The sequence below is a fragment of the Chrysemys picta genome, chromosome 4, assembly GCF_011386835.1.
Source record: "Chrysemys picta bellii isolate R12L10 chromosome 4, ASM1138683v2, whole genome shotgun sequence".
Taxonomy (NCBI): domain Eukaryota; kingdom Metazoa; phylum Chordata; order Testudines; family Emydidae; genus Chrysemys; species Chrysemys picta.
Window position 1 is genome coordinate 148,961,022 of NC_088794.1, and position 13,743 is coordinate 148,974,764.

General features: G+C 45.7%; 1 protein-coding gene across 2 annotated transcripts in view; it reads left to right on the forward strand.

Moving 5' to 3' along the window:
- Positions 1–13,743, forward strand: part of PYGL (glycogen phosphorylase L) — a 41,368-nt gene that overhangs the window by 23,594 nt on the left and 4,031 nt on the right. For both annotated transcript variants that reach the window (XM_065593965.1, XM_065593964.1), the window contains exons 10-18: positions 49–141; positions 6,529–6,675; positions 9,089–9,252; positions 9,831–9,945; positions 11,150–11,251; positions 11,338–11,485; positions 11,616–11,674; positions 12,096–12,237; positions 13,256–13,463. In XM_065593965.1, the coding sequence (XP_065450037.1) occupies positions 49–141; positions 6,529–6,675; positions 9,089–9,252; positions 9,831–9,945; positions 11,150–11,251; positions 11,338–11,485; positions 11,616–11,674; positions 12,096–12,237; positions 13,256–13,463 (1,178 nt within the window). The remainder of the gene's footprint in view (positions 1–48; positions 142–6,528; positions 6,676–9,088; positions 9,253–9,830; positions 9,946–11,149; positions 11,252–11,337; positions 11,486–11,615; positions 11,675–12,095; positions 12,238–13,255; positions 13,464–13,743) is intronic.

The following is a 13,743-nucleotide window of genomic DNA, read 5'->3' on the forward strand; positions in this document are numbered from 1 at the left end:
AAAATGAAGGATTACAGGTTTGGTTGCTTGAATTTTGTATTTTTATAGGTAGCGATACAGCTGAATGACACTCACCCTGCACTGGCCATTCCCGAATTGATGAGGGTTTTTGTGGACATTGAAAAACTGCCATGGACTAAGGTTTGGAAAATCATCTCTGTGCTTTTTCTGTTTTCTGTGATAGAGAATACCAAACGTTGCAAACGTAGCCTTGCTAAAGAGCCACTGCCTAGATAATACCTTAACTTTCTCATGGTGTATGATATAATATTGACAAGCTTCTTGGATTTACCCCTGTAATCTAGCTAAACTGTGATCAAGACCACAAAGTTGAAGAAAGTGATAGGGAGCAGGCCTTGTCAGTACAGCTTTAGGGACTTACGGAGGTCAATTTTGTAACTGCGCATTTCAAGTTTATCTTTAAGTTGTAAAATGTTTTATAGATTCTAGGACTGGAAAGGACCTCAAGAGGTCATAGAGTCCAGTCCCCTGCCCTCATGGCAGGACTAAATACTGTCTAGACCATCCCTGATAGACATTTATCTAACCTACTCTTAAATATCTCCAGAGATGGAGATTCCACAACCTCCCTAGGCAATTTATTCCAGTGTTTAACCACCCTGACAGTTAGGAACTTTTTCCTAATGTCCAACCTAAACCTCCCTTGCTGCAGTTTAAGCCCATTGTTTCTTGCTCTATCCTTAGAGGCTAAGGTGGACAAGTTTTCTCCCTCCTCCTTATGACACCCTTTTAGATACCTGAAAACTGCTATCATGTCACCTCTCAGTCTTCTCTTTTCCAAACTAAACAAACCCAATTCTTTCAGCCTTCCTTCATAGGTCATGTTCTCAAGATCTTTAATCATTCTTGTTGCTCTTCTCTGGACCCTCTCCAATTTCTCCACATCTTTCTTAAAATGCAGTGTCCAGAACTGGACACAATACTCCAGTTGAGACCTAACCAGCGCAGAGTAGAACGGAAGAATGACTTCTCATGTCTTGCTCACAACACACCTGTTAATACATCCCAGAATCATGTGGTGTTGTTTTTTTTGTTTTTGTTTTGTTTTGTTTTGTTTTTTTGCAACAGCATCACACTGTTGACTCATATTTAGCTTGTGGTCCACTATAACCCCTAGATCCCTTTCTGGTGTACTCCTTCCTAGACAGTCTCTTCCCATTCTGTATGTGTGAAACTGATTTTTCCTTCCTAAGTGGAGCACTTTGCATTTGTCTTTGTTAAACTTCATCCTGTTTACCTCAGACCATTTCTCCAATTTGTCCAGATCATTTTGAATTATGACCCTGTCCTCCAAAGCAGTTGCAATCCCTCCCAGTTTGGTATCATCCACAAACTTAATAAGCGTACTTTCTATGCCAATATCTAAATCGTTAATGAAGATGTTGAACAGAGCCGGTCTCAAAACAGACCCCTGCAGAACCCCACTTGTTATGCCTTTCCAGCAGGATTGGGAACCATTAATAACAACTCTCTGAGTACGGTTATCCAGCCAGTTATGCATCCACCTTATAGTAGCCCCATCTAAATTGTATTTGCCTAGTTTATCGATAAGAATATCATGCGAGACCATATCAAATGCCTTACTAAAGTCTAGGTATACCACATCCACAGCTTCTCCCTTATCCACAAGACTCGTTATCCTATCAAAGAAAGCTATCAGATTGGTTTGACACGATTTGTTCTTTACAAATCCATGCTATCTGTTCCCTATCACCTTACCACCTTCCAAGTGTTTGCAGATGATTTCCTTAATTACTTGCTCCATTATCTTCCCTAGCACAGAAGTTAAACTAACTGGTCTGTTGTTTCCTGGGTTGTTTTTATTTCCCTTTTTATAGATGGGCACTATATTTGCCCTTTTCCAGTCTTCTGGAATCTCTCCCGTCTCCCATGATTTTCCAAAGATAATAGCTAGAGGCTCAGATACCTCCTCTATTAGCTCCTTAAGTATTCTAGGATGCATTTCATCAGGCCCTGGTGACTTGCAGGCATCTAACTTTTCTAAGTGATTTTTAACTTGTTCTTTTTTTATTTTATCTGCTAAACCTACCCCCTTCCCATTAGCATTCACTATGTTAGGCATTCCTTCAGACTTCTCGGTGAAGACCGAAACAAAGAAGACATTAGGCATCTCTGCCATTTCCAAGTTTCCTGTTACTGTTTCTCCCTCTTCACTGAGCAGTGGGCCTACCCTGTCTTTGGTCTTCCTCTTGCTTCTAATGTATTGATAAAGTCTTCTTGTTTCCCTTTATTCCTGTAGCTAGTTTGAGCTCATTTTGTGCCTTTGCCTTTCTAATCTTGCCCCTGCATTCCTGTGTTGTTTGCCTATATTCATCCTTTGTAATCTGTCCTAGTTTCCATTTTTTATATGACTCCTTTTTATTTTTTAGATCATGCAAGATCTCGTGGTTAAGCCAAGCTGGTCTTTTGCCACATTTTCTATCTTTCCTAACCAGCGGAATAGCTTGGTTTTGGGCCCTTAATAGTGTCCTTTTGAAAAACTGCCAACTCTCCTCAGTTGTTTTTCCCTTCAGTCTTGATTTCCATGGGACCTTACCTATCAGCTCTCTGAGCTTATCAAAATCTGCCTTCCTGAAATCCATTGTCTCTATTTTGCTGTACTCCTTTCTACCCTTCCTTAGAATTGCAAACTCTAGGATTTCATGATCACTTTCACCCAAGCTGCCTTCTACTTTCAAATTCTCAATGAGTTCCTCCCTGTTTGTTAAAATCAAGTCTAGAACAGCTTCCCCCCAGTAGCTTTTTCAACCTTCCGAAATAAAAAGTTGTCTGCAATGCAGTCTAAGAATTCGTTGGATAGTCTGTGCCCTGCTGTGTTATTTTCCCAACGTATATTTGGATAGTTGAAGTCCCCCATCACCACCAAATCTTGGGCTTTAGGTGATTTTGTTAGTTGCTTAAAAAAAGCCTCATCCACTTCTTCTATCTAGTTAGGTGACCTGTAGTAGACTCCTAGCATGACATCACCCTTGTTTTTTACCCCTTTTAGCTTAACCCAGAGACTCTCAACACTTCCGTCTCCTATGTCCCTCTCCACCTCAGTCCAAGTGTGTACATTTTTAATATATAAGGCAACACCTCCTCCCTTTTTCCCCTGTCTATCCTTCCTGAGCAAGCTGTACCCATCCACACCAACATTCCAATCATGTGTATTATCCCACCAAGTTTCAGTGATGCCAACAATGTCATAGTTGTATTTATTTATTAGCACTTCCAGTTCTTCCTGCTTATTATCCATACTTCTCGCATCTAAGATACTGGTTTGATCTTGCCTCCCAGTTTTGCCCTGACCCTCCTTTCTCTCTGCCATTATAGCCCACACACCCTCTTGTTTCAGACCCATCTCCCAGGTCTCCATGTTCTCCACTTACCTGTGGGCTTGGCTCACCTGTCCCCATCGAACCTAGTTTAAAGCCCTCCTCACTAGGTTAGCTCGTCTGTGTCCAAATAGGATCTTTCCCCTCCTCGAAAGGTGAACGCCATCTTTGCCTAGCAGTCCTTCCTCGAATAGCATCCCATGATTCGAGGAAGAGTAAGCCAAAGCCCTCCTGGCAACACCATCTTCGCAGCCAGGCATTCACCTCCATGATGCATCTGTCTCTGCCCGGGCCCCTACCTTTGACAGGAAGAATCGAAGAGAATACCACCTGCACTCCAAACTCCTTCACCCGTACTCCCAGAGCCCTGTAGTCACTCTTGATCCACTCAGTGTCACACCTCACAGTATCATTTGTGCCCACATGGATGAGTAGCGTGGGGTAGTAGTCAGAGGGCTGGATAATCCTCGACAATGCCTCCATAACGTCTCTGATACGGGCCCCGGCAGGCAGCATACCTCCCGAGATGAAATGTCAGGGCGACAGATGGGCGCCTCCGTCCCCCTCAGCAGAGAGTCTCCGACCACCACTACCCTACGTTTCCTATTCGCAGAAGTGGCAGCAGACCTCCCAGCCTTAGGGGTACAAGGCTTCTCCTCCTTTACTGTAGGGGGCGATTCCTTCTCTCCTGTATCAAGAAGAGCATAAGTTACCTATTACCAAGGCGGGAGGGTTCAGAGCAGGGGTGGAGCACTGCCTGCTGCCAGAAGTAACCAGCTGCCAGTGTCCACCCTGAGCCATCTCCTCCTCCACCAGTGGTGTATCAGCAGTCCTGTGTACTGGGACAGCTACCTCAACAGCTACCACAACTCCCTTGCGAAACTCCCTGTTAGCAGCCCCTGTTAGCAAAAGCTCCCTGGTCGCTTGTGCGCTGCTTTATAAAGCCCTGGCCTTTGTGAATGCCCCGCCCACTGATTAAGGCTCAGCCAATTACCAAAGGCTTCTAACTTTCAGACCTTCCTTTGAAGCTCACAGCTTCCAACTGCCAGCCACAGCACACGGTCCTTCAAACAAACAGACTGACCAACACAAGCTCAGCACACAGCAAGTAACCCCCAAACACAAACAAACACACACTACAGACAGTCATTTACCCCAAGGGTGCTGTATTGCTCCTCCACCTGGAGAACTCCCTTGCGAAACTCCCTGTTAGCAGCCCCTGTTCGCAAAAGCGTAAGATTTCTGCTATAAAAGAATGGACCTGTTCAGAAATCAATAAAATAAATGACTACTGAAGAGGTAGTAGCCCTACATTTTCAAGAGTCTAACACTTTTGCATGTGTCAACATCAGATCTATAGATCTAGATATGCCTTTATTTTGGTTTTTTTTATATATATATGTGTGTGTGTGTATGCAACCCAACTTGTGCATTATATTATATGTACAGATGTCAATGATCCATTATTTTTATATATATATATATATATATATATATATATATATATATATATATATATATATAATGCACAAGTTGGGTTGCATACACACAAGTGCATACACAAATCCTCACACTGCGCTTGCTCAGTGGGTGTGGCACACATGCCAGTCAGATGTTCACCGATGTGTGTATTCTTTATACATACTCTTCTGACCACTTCTCTTGTGGCACTTGTAAGCTAACTGACTACCAACCATTTGGAAACTGAATCCTTTCCTGTGCAGCACAAAGCCATCTATGCAAAGATGCTCATTCTATAATATGGTAACAGCCTGTTAAATAGAGACAGCTGACGACTATAGTACTGTATGCTTCTCTAAACAAAGGCTCATTGTTGTAATGATTGTCTGATATTTGTGGCAAGGATTTGTAAACCTGCTAAAACTTCTTAGATAAAATTAGTAGTTAAAAGTGGCTATTAGGACACGTTAACTTTCTCATGCAGGATATGGAACTACTGCTGTCTAGAGCAGTGGTCTCCAAACTTTTTTTGATCGTGCACCCCTATCAATAAAAAATGTTTGAGCACGCCCCCCTGCCACGCCACAGGGCCAGCGCTACCATTTTTGCCGCTCCAAGCGCGCCAAAAAAAAAAAAGCCGCCCAGACTGCCAAAGCGGTGCTGCTCCTGCCACGCACCCCGAAGGATCCTCTTGCGCACCCCATTTTGGAGACCACTGGTCTAGAATAACTTCATCAATAATCTGCATCTTTAGAGCAGTCACTAAGCTAGGATTTATGGAACCAATAACTAGCAGCCACAGACTAATGTTCTGTTTGACCAGTACAATCTGGAACTCTCTTATATAGGAGTTTAATAAAATGCCAACTTAAAAAAAGTTCACCATTCCATATCAGAATTCATGGGAGTTTAAAAAGCCTGTTTCTTCTTATCTGAAAGAAACCAGCATAGCATTAAGGATCTGCAAAATGAGTCTTCCTGCTGGAAGCGTATAGGTGTATTGCAAGGAACTGAATTTCCCTTTGTTCAACAATGTTCTTGCTTGTCAGAAAGGCTTGTTTCATCATAGGTCATGAAGAGAGACCATTGGAGTGACCAGCATAGATTGACAAGTTGTTTATTGGTGTGTTCTCCAAGAGACCCCAAATGAGAACATAGCCCTGTTGTGCTAGGTGGTGTACATTTACCTAATAAGAGCTTACCATTTACAGAGGAGACACAGGAGGGGGCATCACCCCCATTTTACAGATGGCAAATGCACATACAGGGCTTGTCTACACTTGAAATGCTACTGCTGCAGCTGCACCACTGTAGTGCTTCAGTGTAGCCAATGGGAGGGGTTCTCCTGTCGCTGTATTTAATCCACCTCCCTGAGAGGGGTCTGTCTACGTTAGATCCGCTTAACTCTACCACTCAGAGGTGTGGATTTTTCACACCCCTGAGCGATGTAGTCAAACGGATTTAACGTTCTAGTGTAGGCCAGGCTGCAGAGATTCAATTACTTTCCTGCTATGCTTCAGGGACTCTGAAGCAGAGCCAGCCCCCAAGCACATACACCCCTACCTCCACCTAGTGAGAGGACCATATGTATCCCAGGACTGGGCCTGAGTAAAGTTTTGTCAGAGTGGGTAGCATGTGGGTGTTGTACAGGTTTGAGGCGTCCTTGGCTTTACTCTTTTAACCGTTAACCCCCTCTATTCAACGCCAGGCCTGGGATATTACCAAGCAGACCTTCGCCTACACAAACCACACGGTGCTCCCTGAAGCTCTAGAGCGCTGGCCGGTCGATCTCGTGGAGAAGCTGCTGCCGAGACATCTGCAAATAATTTACGAAATAAACCAGAGGCATCTGGACGTAAGTAACTTGAAATGAAACTGACACTCGCTCTGAGTGCCGAACGCATCCCGCTGTGGGAGGGGAAAGGAAGCATCTGGTATCTTTCTGTGCTATGCCAGGGCATGGCGGTTGTAATGGACTGGCTTCTCTCTGACATGGGATGTGGGGCTGTGGGGATCTGTGCTTAATTTTTTCAACAGAGGGTAGGGAAAAGAAGGGGGTCCTTGACATAAGGATTGGGCTAAACCACAGGCAATCCTTTTCTGTGCTTGCTCTTTATCCCAGACTGGCTGTTGTTTGATCTATCTATTTTTAACGAGAAGTCCCTCTGAGGAACATTGTTTTCCTCCTGAAATATTAAGCTCACTCTAAACAAGATGCGGCTGACCCAGAAGTGTAAAATAAGCAAGGGAGGGCTTAAATCTCATGCACAATAAGGCCTCTTTGCACTCTGGCAGCACAAAGGGGCCTTTAATGTAAATGTGAATCCAAGCCAGGATGCACTTTAACAAAATCTGTCTCTCTATTCCCGCCTCCCCTCTGCACCCCCTGTGGAATGTTTGTTTTTGCATCATGCTGTATCAGTGGCCCTATAAGAAAGTTGAGTGTGTGGAGGGGGGGAGGGAATCACAAACAGTAAATTGGTTCCTAAAGGAAAAACTGGTGAATCAAACCACTTTGCCAATGGGTAAAGGTGCTTTGCCCCAACACATGGAATATTTATTTGTGGGAGCAGGGGAGGCCGGATAATGTATTCGATTTACCAGAGAGGGCAGAGACAAGGACTTGCAGATGTCAATGATCCAAACTCTTCACAAGGCTTCAAATGCAGTAAATGATGGGAAGGAGAGAGGAGAGGAACAAAACCGCTAGAATGGCAGTGTAACAGGGCAGACTCACCACCGCGGCGCCTCCTGCTGGTTGGTTTGGGAATTAGCTCTTTCAGCAGAGCGTCTTCACTAGTGCTGTCTTGCCCTCTGTTACTTTCTCAGTCTCCACCGTCCTCAGAGTCGAACCCACGTCACTCCCAGACTGCGGTGTCCGCTTCTGGACACTGCCCTCCGGCTGTGCCCGCTCCACTGGCGTGCGCGCGCTCTCTCACTCACACACACCCCTTCTGGGGGACCAGCAGCTTCTGGTTCTACCACTCGCCTCAGTGGCTCACGGTAGTCCTCTGTCTAGCCCCTTCCTCTAAGGGCAAACTGCAGTCTGGCTTGGCCACTCATCACTGGCGGGAGAAAGCAGGGGACCCAGGCCTGCCTGCTACTCTTGGCCCTGACCCAGGGACCCTCTAGCAACAGCCACTTACTGCCCCCTCCAACTCTCCTCTACTGCCCGCTTCCTTGGGCCACTTCCCCATTGCCTCAGCACTTTCTCTGCTGCTTTGTGTCAGGGCCCCAGTATGGCAGTTGTCCACCTGGAACTCCCCCAGCCTCTGCTGACCCTGCCCAGCCCTGCTCTGTCTTAGGTGCTTCTCTAAGAGCCAGTTCTCGCTTTGCCCTCCAGGGAGAGACGGGCCGGCTCCAGGCACCAGCGGAGGAAGCACCCGCCCGGGGCGGCACATGCTAAGGGGCGGCATGCCATCCAGTCTTGGGGCGGCACAGTCCAAGCGGCTGTCTTTTTTTGTTTTTTTTGCTTGGGGTGGCAAAAATGGTAGAGCTGGCCCTGGGGAGAGACTGTGCTCCTCACTGCCCTGCAGCCTTCTTATAGGGCCCAGCCTGGCCCTGATTGGCTCTCAATAAGCCCTTCCATGATTGGCTGGGGCTCTGCGCAGCCTCTCTGGCTTGCTTTAACCCCTTCCATGCCGGAGTGGGGCAGCTCCCCCACTACAGGCAGCAACAGAACTCAAAGCAGAATTCACTTGTATCGCCATCCTGACTGCCTGGAACGTGGTGGTGGTGTTATAACTCCTGTAGAGGATGATAACGTGCAGCCATTCCTAAACAAGGCCCGTTAAACGCTTCATCCGGCCCATACAGGGGGCTGCTCTTATTTGTAGTCGGGGATGGCTGCTTTTCTTGGTTCTGATTTTGGGATTGATTGAGGTGTAGAGTGACTAAGCTTATTGATGCTCTAACGTATCCGTGATCTAGTTGCTGTGGATTTTTTTTCTTAAAAATCATTACAGCACATTTTTGAATTTGTCATCTGGACGGCACTTGAACAGAATGCAGCTGAACCCCATATTTGTTTTCCAAAATTTAGATCTATCCCCATATCAAAACTGAAGCTGTTCTTTATCAACCCAAATTTTACAAAGGTTTCAGATGGCCCCAGAGACCTTCATAGGATTGGGTTTTACCGTATAGCAGTCCTTGCATTGACCAGAACCCAGATGCTATTGGGCAGGGGGTGTGCTTTCCCTCTGCTGGCTCAGAGAGCACCTGATCTTAATTTATAACTGGCCTTTATCCCATCTCCAACCTCACAGAAAGTCAGAGCCCTGTTTCCTAATGATCTTGACCGTCTGAGAAGAATGTCCCTGATCGAGGAAGGAGGCGTCAAAAGAATCAACATGGCCCATCTCTGCATCATTGGCTCGCATGCTGTTAATGGCGTAGCAAAGATCCACTCTGATATCGTGAAGAATCAGGTGTAAGTTAGAAAAAACAATAAATATGGCTGATGGATGAATTGCAAAGTACAGCAGTGCCTGCCCCTGTTTAGTAAGATGTCTGAAATCGTGACACTCAGGTTCACCAAACTAAGATTGGCGTACAACTAAGTTAAATTCTTATAAAATGGAAAATCGTGTTTGTCTGAGTCAGGATCAAATCAGCACAGTGCAAAGCAAGAATGCAAAGCATTTGTGAATGATGCCGAGAGCAAGCCAGGATTGGCAATTGTTACATTTAACAGTCATTCATAAATAAATGTAATAGAAATAGCCGTAAAATTAGCCTTTTTCCCCTTAATTCCCCACCATTGCAACTCCCACTTCTAATGGTGCAGAAAGTGAGATTCTGACGGTAAGGGACTAGCTGAGGGCCATGCAGTGAGTCACCCATGGTCAGAGCTGGGGGTAGAATTTGTATCTTCCGCCACCTAATCTTGTGCTCTAAACACTAGACAACGCTGCCTGTATGCAGTGATACCCACTCCCATAATGGCTTTGCACTGAGCATGGAGGAATAGCCTCTCAGAATAAGACCGTTCCCTTGTCCTTGTCCTAGATTCAAGGACTTTGCTGACCTGGAACCAGAGAAGTTTCAGAATAAGACCAATGGAATCACCCCCAGGCGCTGGCTCTTGCTTTGCAACCCAGGACTGGCAGAGCTCATAGCAGAGGTAACGACAGCACCTCCGTATGCACGTGTCCTGGGAGCATGTGGGAGCAGGGCTGGGGCACAAGGCAATGTGTTAAAATGGTAACTAGCGCTTTCTGCGAGTGAGACACCGCTTCGGGAATGCTCTCTGCATCCTCACTGAATGCGGCAGCTGGATGCCTCTGCGTCTTGGGGGGAACCAACCCCCATCCCCCATGGGGCAGCACTAGATCCAAGAGCTGGAAAGAAAAGAAAAAGCGGCAACTCCACTCCAGTTCCACACGCTGGTCACCCTGTCCCCCCCTCCTCTCCCGGCCTCTCTCAGCGTGCCTGGCTCCTGGGAAACCTGCCCAGAAGGCCTTACGCCATCAAATGCCTGCTTAAAATACTGGTCCCCCATCTCATGAGATGCTATCAAGAGGGTTCCTGTGTTTCTCTTTGAGAGTATTCCTGCCCCCCCCCCACCCGTAACAATAGTCTCCGTGAGCCAGAGTGAGTGTTTGCAGGGTGCACCCACCTTGTTCTCTAATGCTGCAGCCAGAGTGAGCAGTGAAAGTGGGTTTTTTTTTTTTAATTTAGGAGCTTTGGAGAATTGAAAACTACATTGGGTTTCTTACTCCTTTTCCCTTTGTAGGGGGTAGAAGGACATGCACAGGACTCGTGCCCCAGTACACTTCCCCCAAAGGGAATAAAACAATAGCTGTGCCTTTCAAAATACTGCTACAGATTGACAAGCCCAGCATTCAAAAATGTTTGAGGCTCTGCCTTTTAACTCCCGTTTTTGGAGGGACCTCTTAAGAGCAGGGGCCTATTGGAATAAGCCCTAGTTAGGAGAGTCCTAAATCCCAAACCACTCAAGCCCAGATCCTAGGCTCTTGACCACATTGCTAGTGAAGCCAAGCTGGCAAATGTGTTTTGAAAAACTCTGCGGGAGAGGGATTTGAGGAAAGGGTGGGGGGGTTAACCTTGGACCTCTAACTCCTTCAATTTTTATAATTGGCCAACCTTTTTCAAACCTTGTTTGTCATTTTAGTTTTCAGCCTGTTGAGTTAAAATTTCTTGAACAAAAGTGCTGCCTTTAGAAAATATTGATTCCTCTGGAAGTTAGAATACCGTGTGTTCTGTATATGTCTGCATGGACTGAGCTAAATTTGCAGCACCTGTGTAAAAAGGCTATTCAGTAACTGTAGAGATGAATGTATTGAATTATTTTATTATTATTACAGAAAATAGGAGAGGACTATGTGAAAGATCTAAGTCAGCTGACAAAGTTGCATAAGTTTGTTAATGACGATATCTTTATTCGGGAGATTTCCAAAGTGAAACAGGTAAGGGATTAGGGAATCTCTGGACGAGCCATGGGATGGTGTGAACTTGGTTGTGTGCAATAATGCCTCTTTGAACTGCTCCGCAGGAGAATAAAGTCAAGTTTGCCCAGTTCTTGGAGAAGGAATACAACGTGAAGATTAACCCTTCCTCCATGTTTGATGTGCATGTGAAGAGAATCCATGAGTACAAACGTCAGCTCATGAACTGCCTGCACATTATCACCATGTACAACCGTAAGTCACTCACCCGGTGTCTGTCTTTCGGAAGGAGACAATCTGACCCGGGCATGCACTGAGAGGTACTGAAGATGGCAACAACTGTACTGAAAATGTTCAGTAATTTCGCCTTTCCTTTTTCTTTTAGGCATAAAGAGAGATCCTATGAAGCCATTTGTGCCTAGGACAGTTATTATTGGAGGCAAAGTAAGTTAATCCCACTGGCCTTTGTTTAAGGGTGGTGGTGGTTTGACGCTTTATGGGGGAGATTTTCAAAAGCACTTAAGGGATTTAGGAGCATAAAAGTCCCACTGACTTTCAATGGGATTTTCACTCTTGGAAAAATCTGCCTCTTGTGGTAGCATCTGAAAGGATTCAGCCGAGTCAGAGCCCCACTGAACTTGGCAAAGCACAAACAGGATAATGGACGGTCCCCGCCCAAGAGAGTTTACAGTTGAAATGACAAGCTAACAGGTGGACACAAGGAACAAGCGGGCTGGGGTGTGGAGGGGAAAAAGACAGGGTAACAAAAATAATAGTGTTCCACCAAACTAGCTGTGTGAGCAAAATGGCGGTCAACAAATGTGCATACAGTTATTAACAGCCTTCGCTTGTGGCTCTTTTCTAGGCTGCTCCAGGATACTACATGGCTAAAATGATCATCAGACTCATTACAGCTGTGGGTCATGTGGTGAACAATGACCCTGTGGTCGGAAACAAGTTGAAAGTCATCTTTCTGGAGAACTACCGAGTGTCCCTGGCTGAAAAAGGTAACATGCTGTACAGAGCCGTGGTAGAGGCTGCCCATGCAGTATGGTTTGGAGGATGACGTAACTGCCATTACAATAAAGCGGCCTATCTCATTGGGTGCAGTTAAGATTTTTCTTCCCCACTTAGAGCTTGGACACACTGCTGCTTGTATGTAGACCCATGAGCCAAAGCACGGCTGGTGGGGTTAACAGCAGTTTCCCTTTCAGAGTGAGTGAGTGGGGGGGTCTGTTCTTCCACTTTATTACCTGGATTGTCAAGCTGCTACTTTAACGCCTTTTCTTTTTGTGTGTGTTTTTTAAAACAAAACAAGGCCCTCCCATGGAGCTTACAACTGTAGTTTGTCTCTCATGGCCGTGTCAACATTGCAGGAGCTCTTGAGAGAGTTTAGAATCTTCTAGAGTTGGGTTATCTTGAAAATTCCAACTCTGTGCACATTGTGGTGGTAAAAGAAACCAGCAATTCAAACAGCAAGAATAAGTCTCCTAAACACGAACACAGCAGAAAAACTGCAGAGGAGAGTGGTCTCTGATCTAGAGTTCTCCAAGCAGTGTGCAATCTTACCTGGTATAAGGTTTTTATGATGATTTAGGGATGAAGCTACGGCCAGAATTCTAAGGAACTCTAAGGCCCTGCAAGTGGATCTATGCAGACCTCTGTATGGATTCAGCGTTCCAACTACCCAGAACCAGTTGTAGGATCAGGAGCCTAAGTGTGAAAACATGTATTCTGAAGGATGGATTTACAAAGTGTCCGTATTGATTAGGAAACTGCAACAGGCTGGTCTGTCCTGCCAATGTCTTTCTCAAGCTAGGTCCCCGTCTGCAGCAAACTTTTTGATCCGTGTAAATCCCTGGAACTAGGCGCCAACACAACACCCATCAGAGGACGCTAATGGATGTTGCTCTTAAACGGGGCAGTGATGCCAAGGATGGAGTCATGTTTAGACTTTAAATTGACTCAAGTGGAATTAGGAATGAAGCCAGTAGTTGTGAACCTCTTAATGCATTTTATTGGCAGTGATTCCAGCAACCGACCTGTCTGAACAGATTTCCACAGCAGGCACTGAAGCGTCTGGTACAGGAAACATGAAATTCATGCTGAATGGAGCCCTGACCATTGGGACCATGGATGGAGCAAACGTTGAAATGGCAGAGGAGGCTGGAGAAGAGAACTTGTTCATCTTTGGTATGAGGATCCAGGATGTCGAAGAGCTGGACAAGAAAGGGTGAGGTTCTTGTACAGCATTACATGAAGGAGAGCTTTGAGGGAAGGGAAAAAACAATAGACAGTCCCCTGGACTGGGCCTTTATACAAATGAAGCTTTGAATTACACTGCTGGCCAACAGCTCCAAAACTTGTCTCTTTCATCAGCAGCAGGTGATCCAATAAAAGGTATTACCTCACCCAGCTTGTGTCTCTCCTCTCCTGTTCCAACACAACTACAATAACTCTGAACTTCAGCCTTTGTGCATTCAGACTGCCGCTTGGCTCAGTAGCCCAGCCTT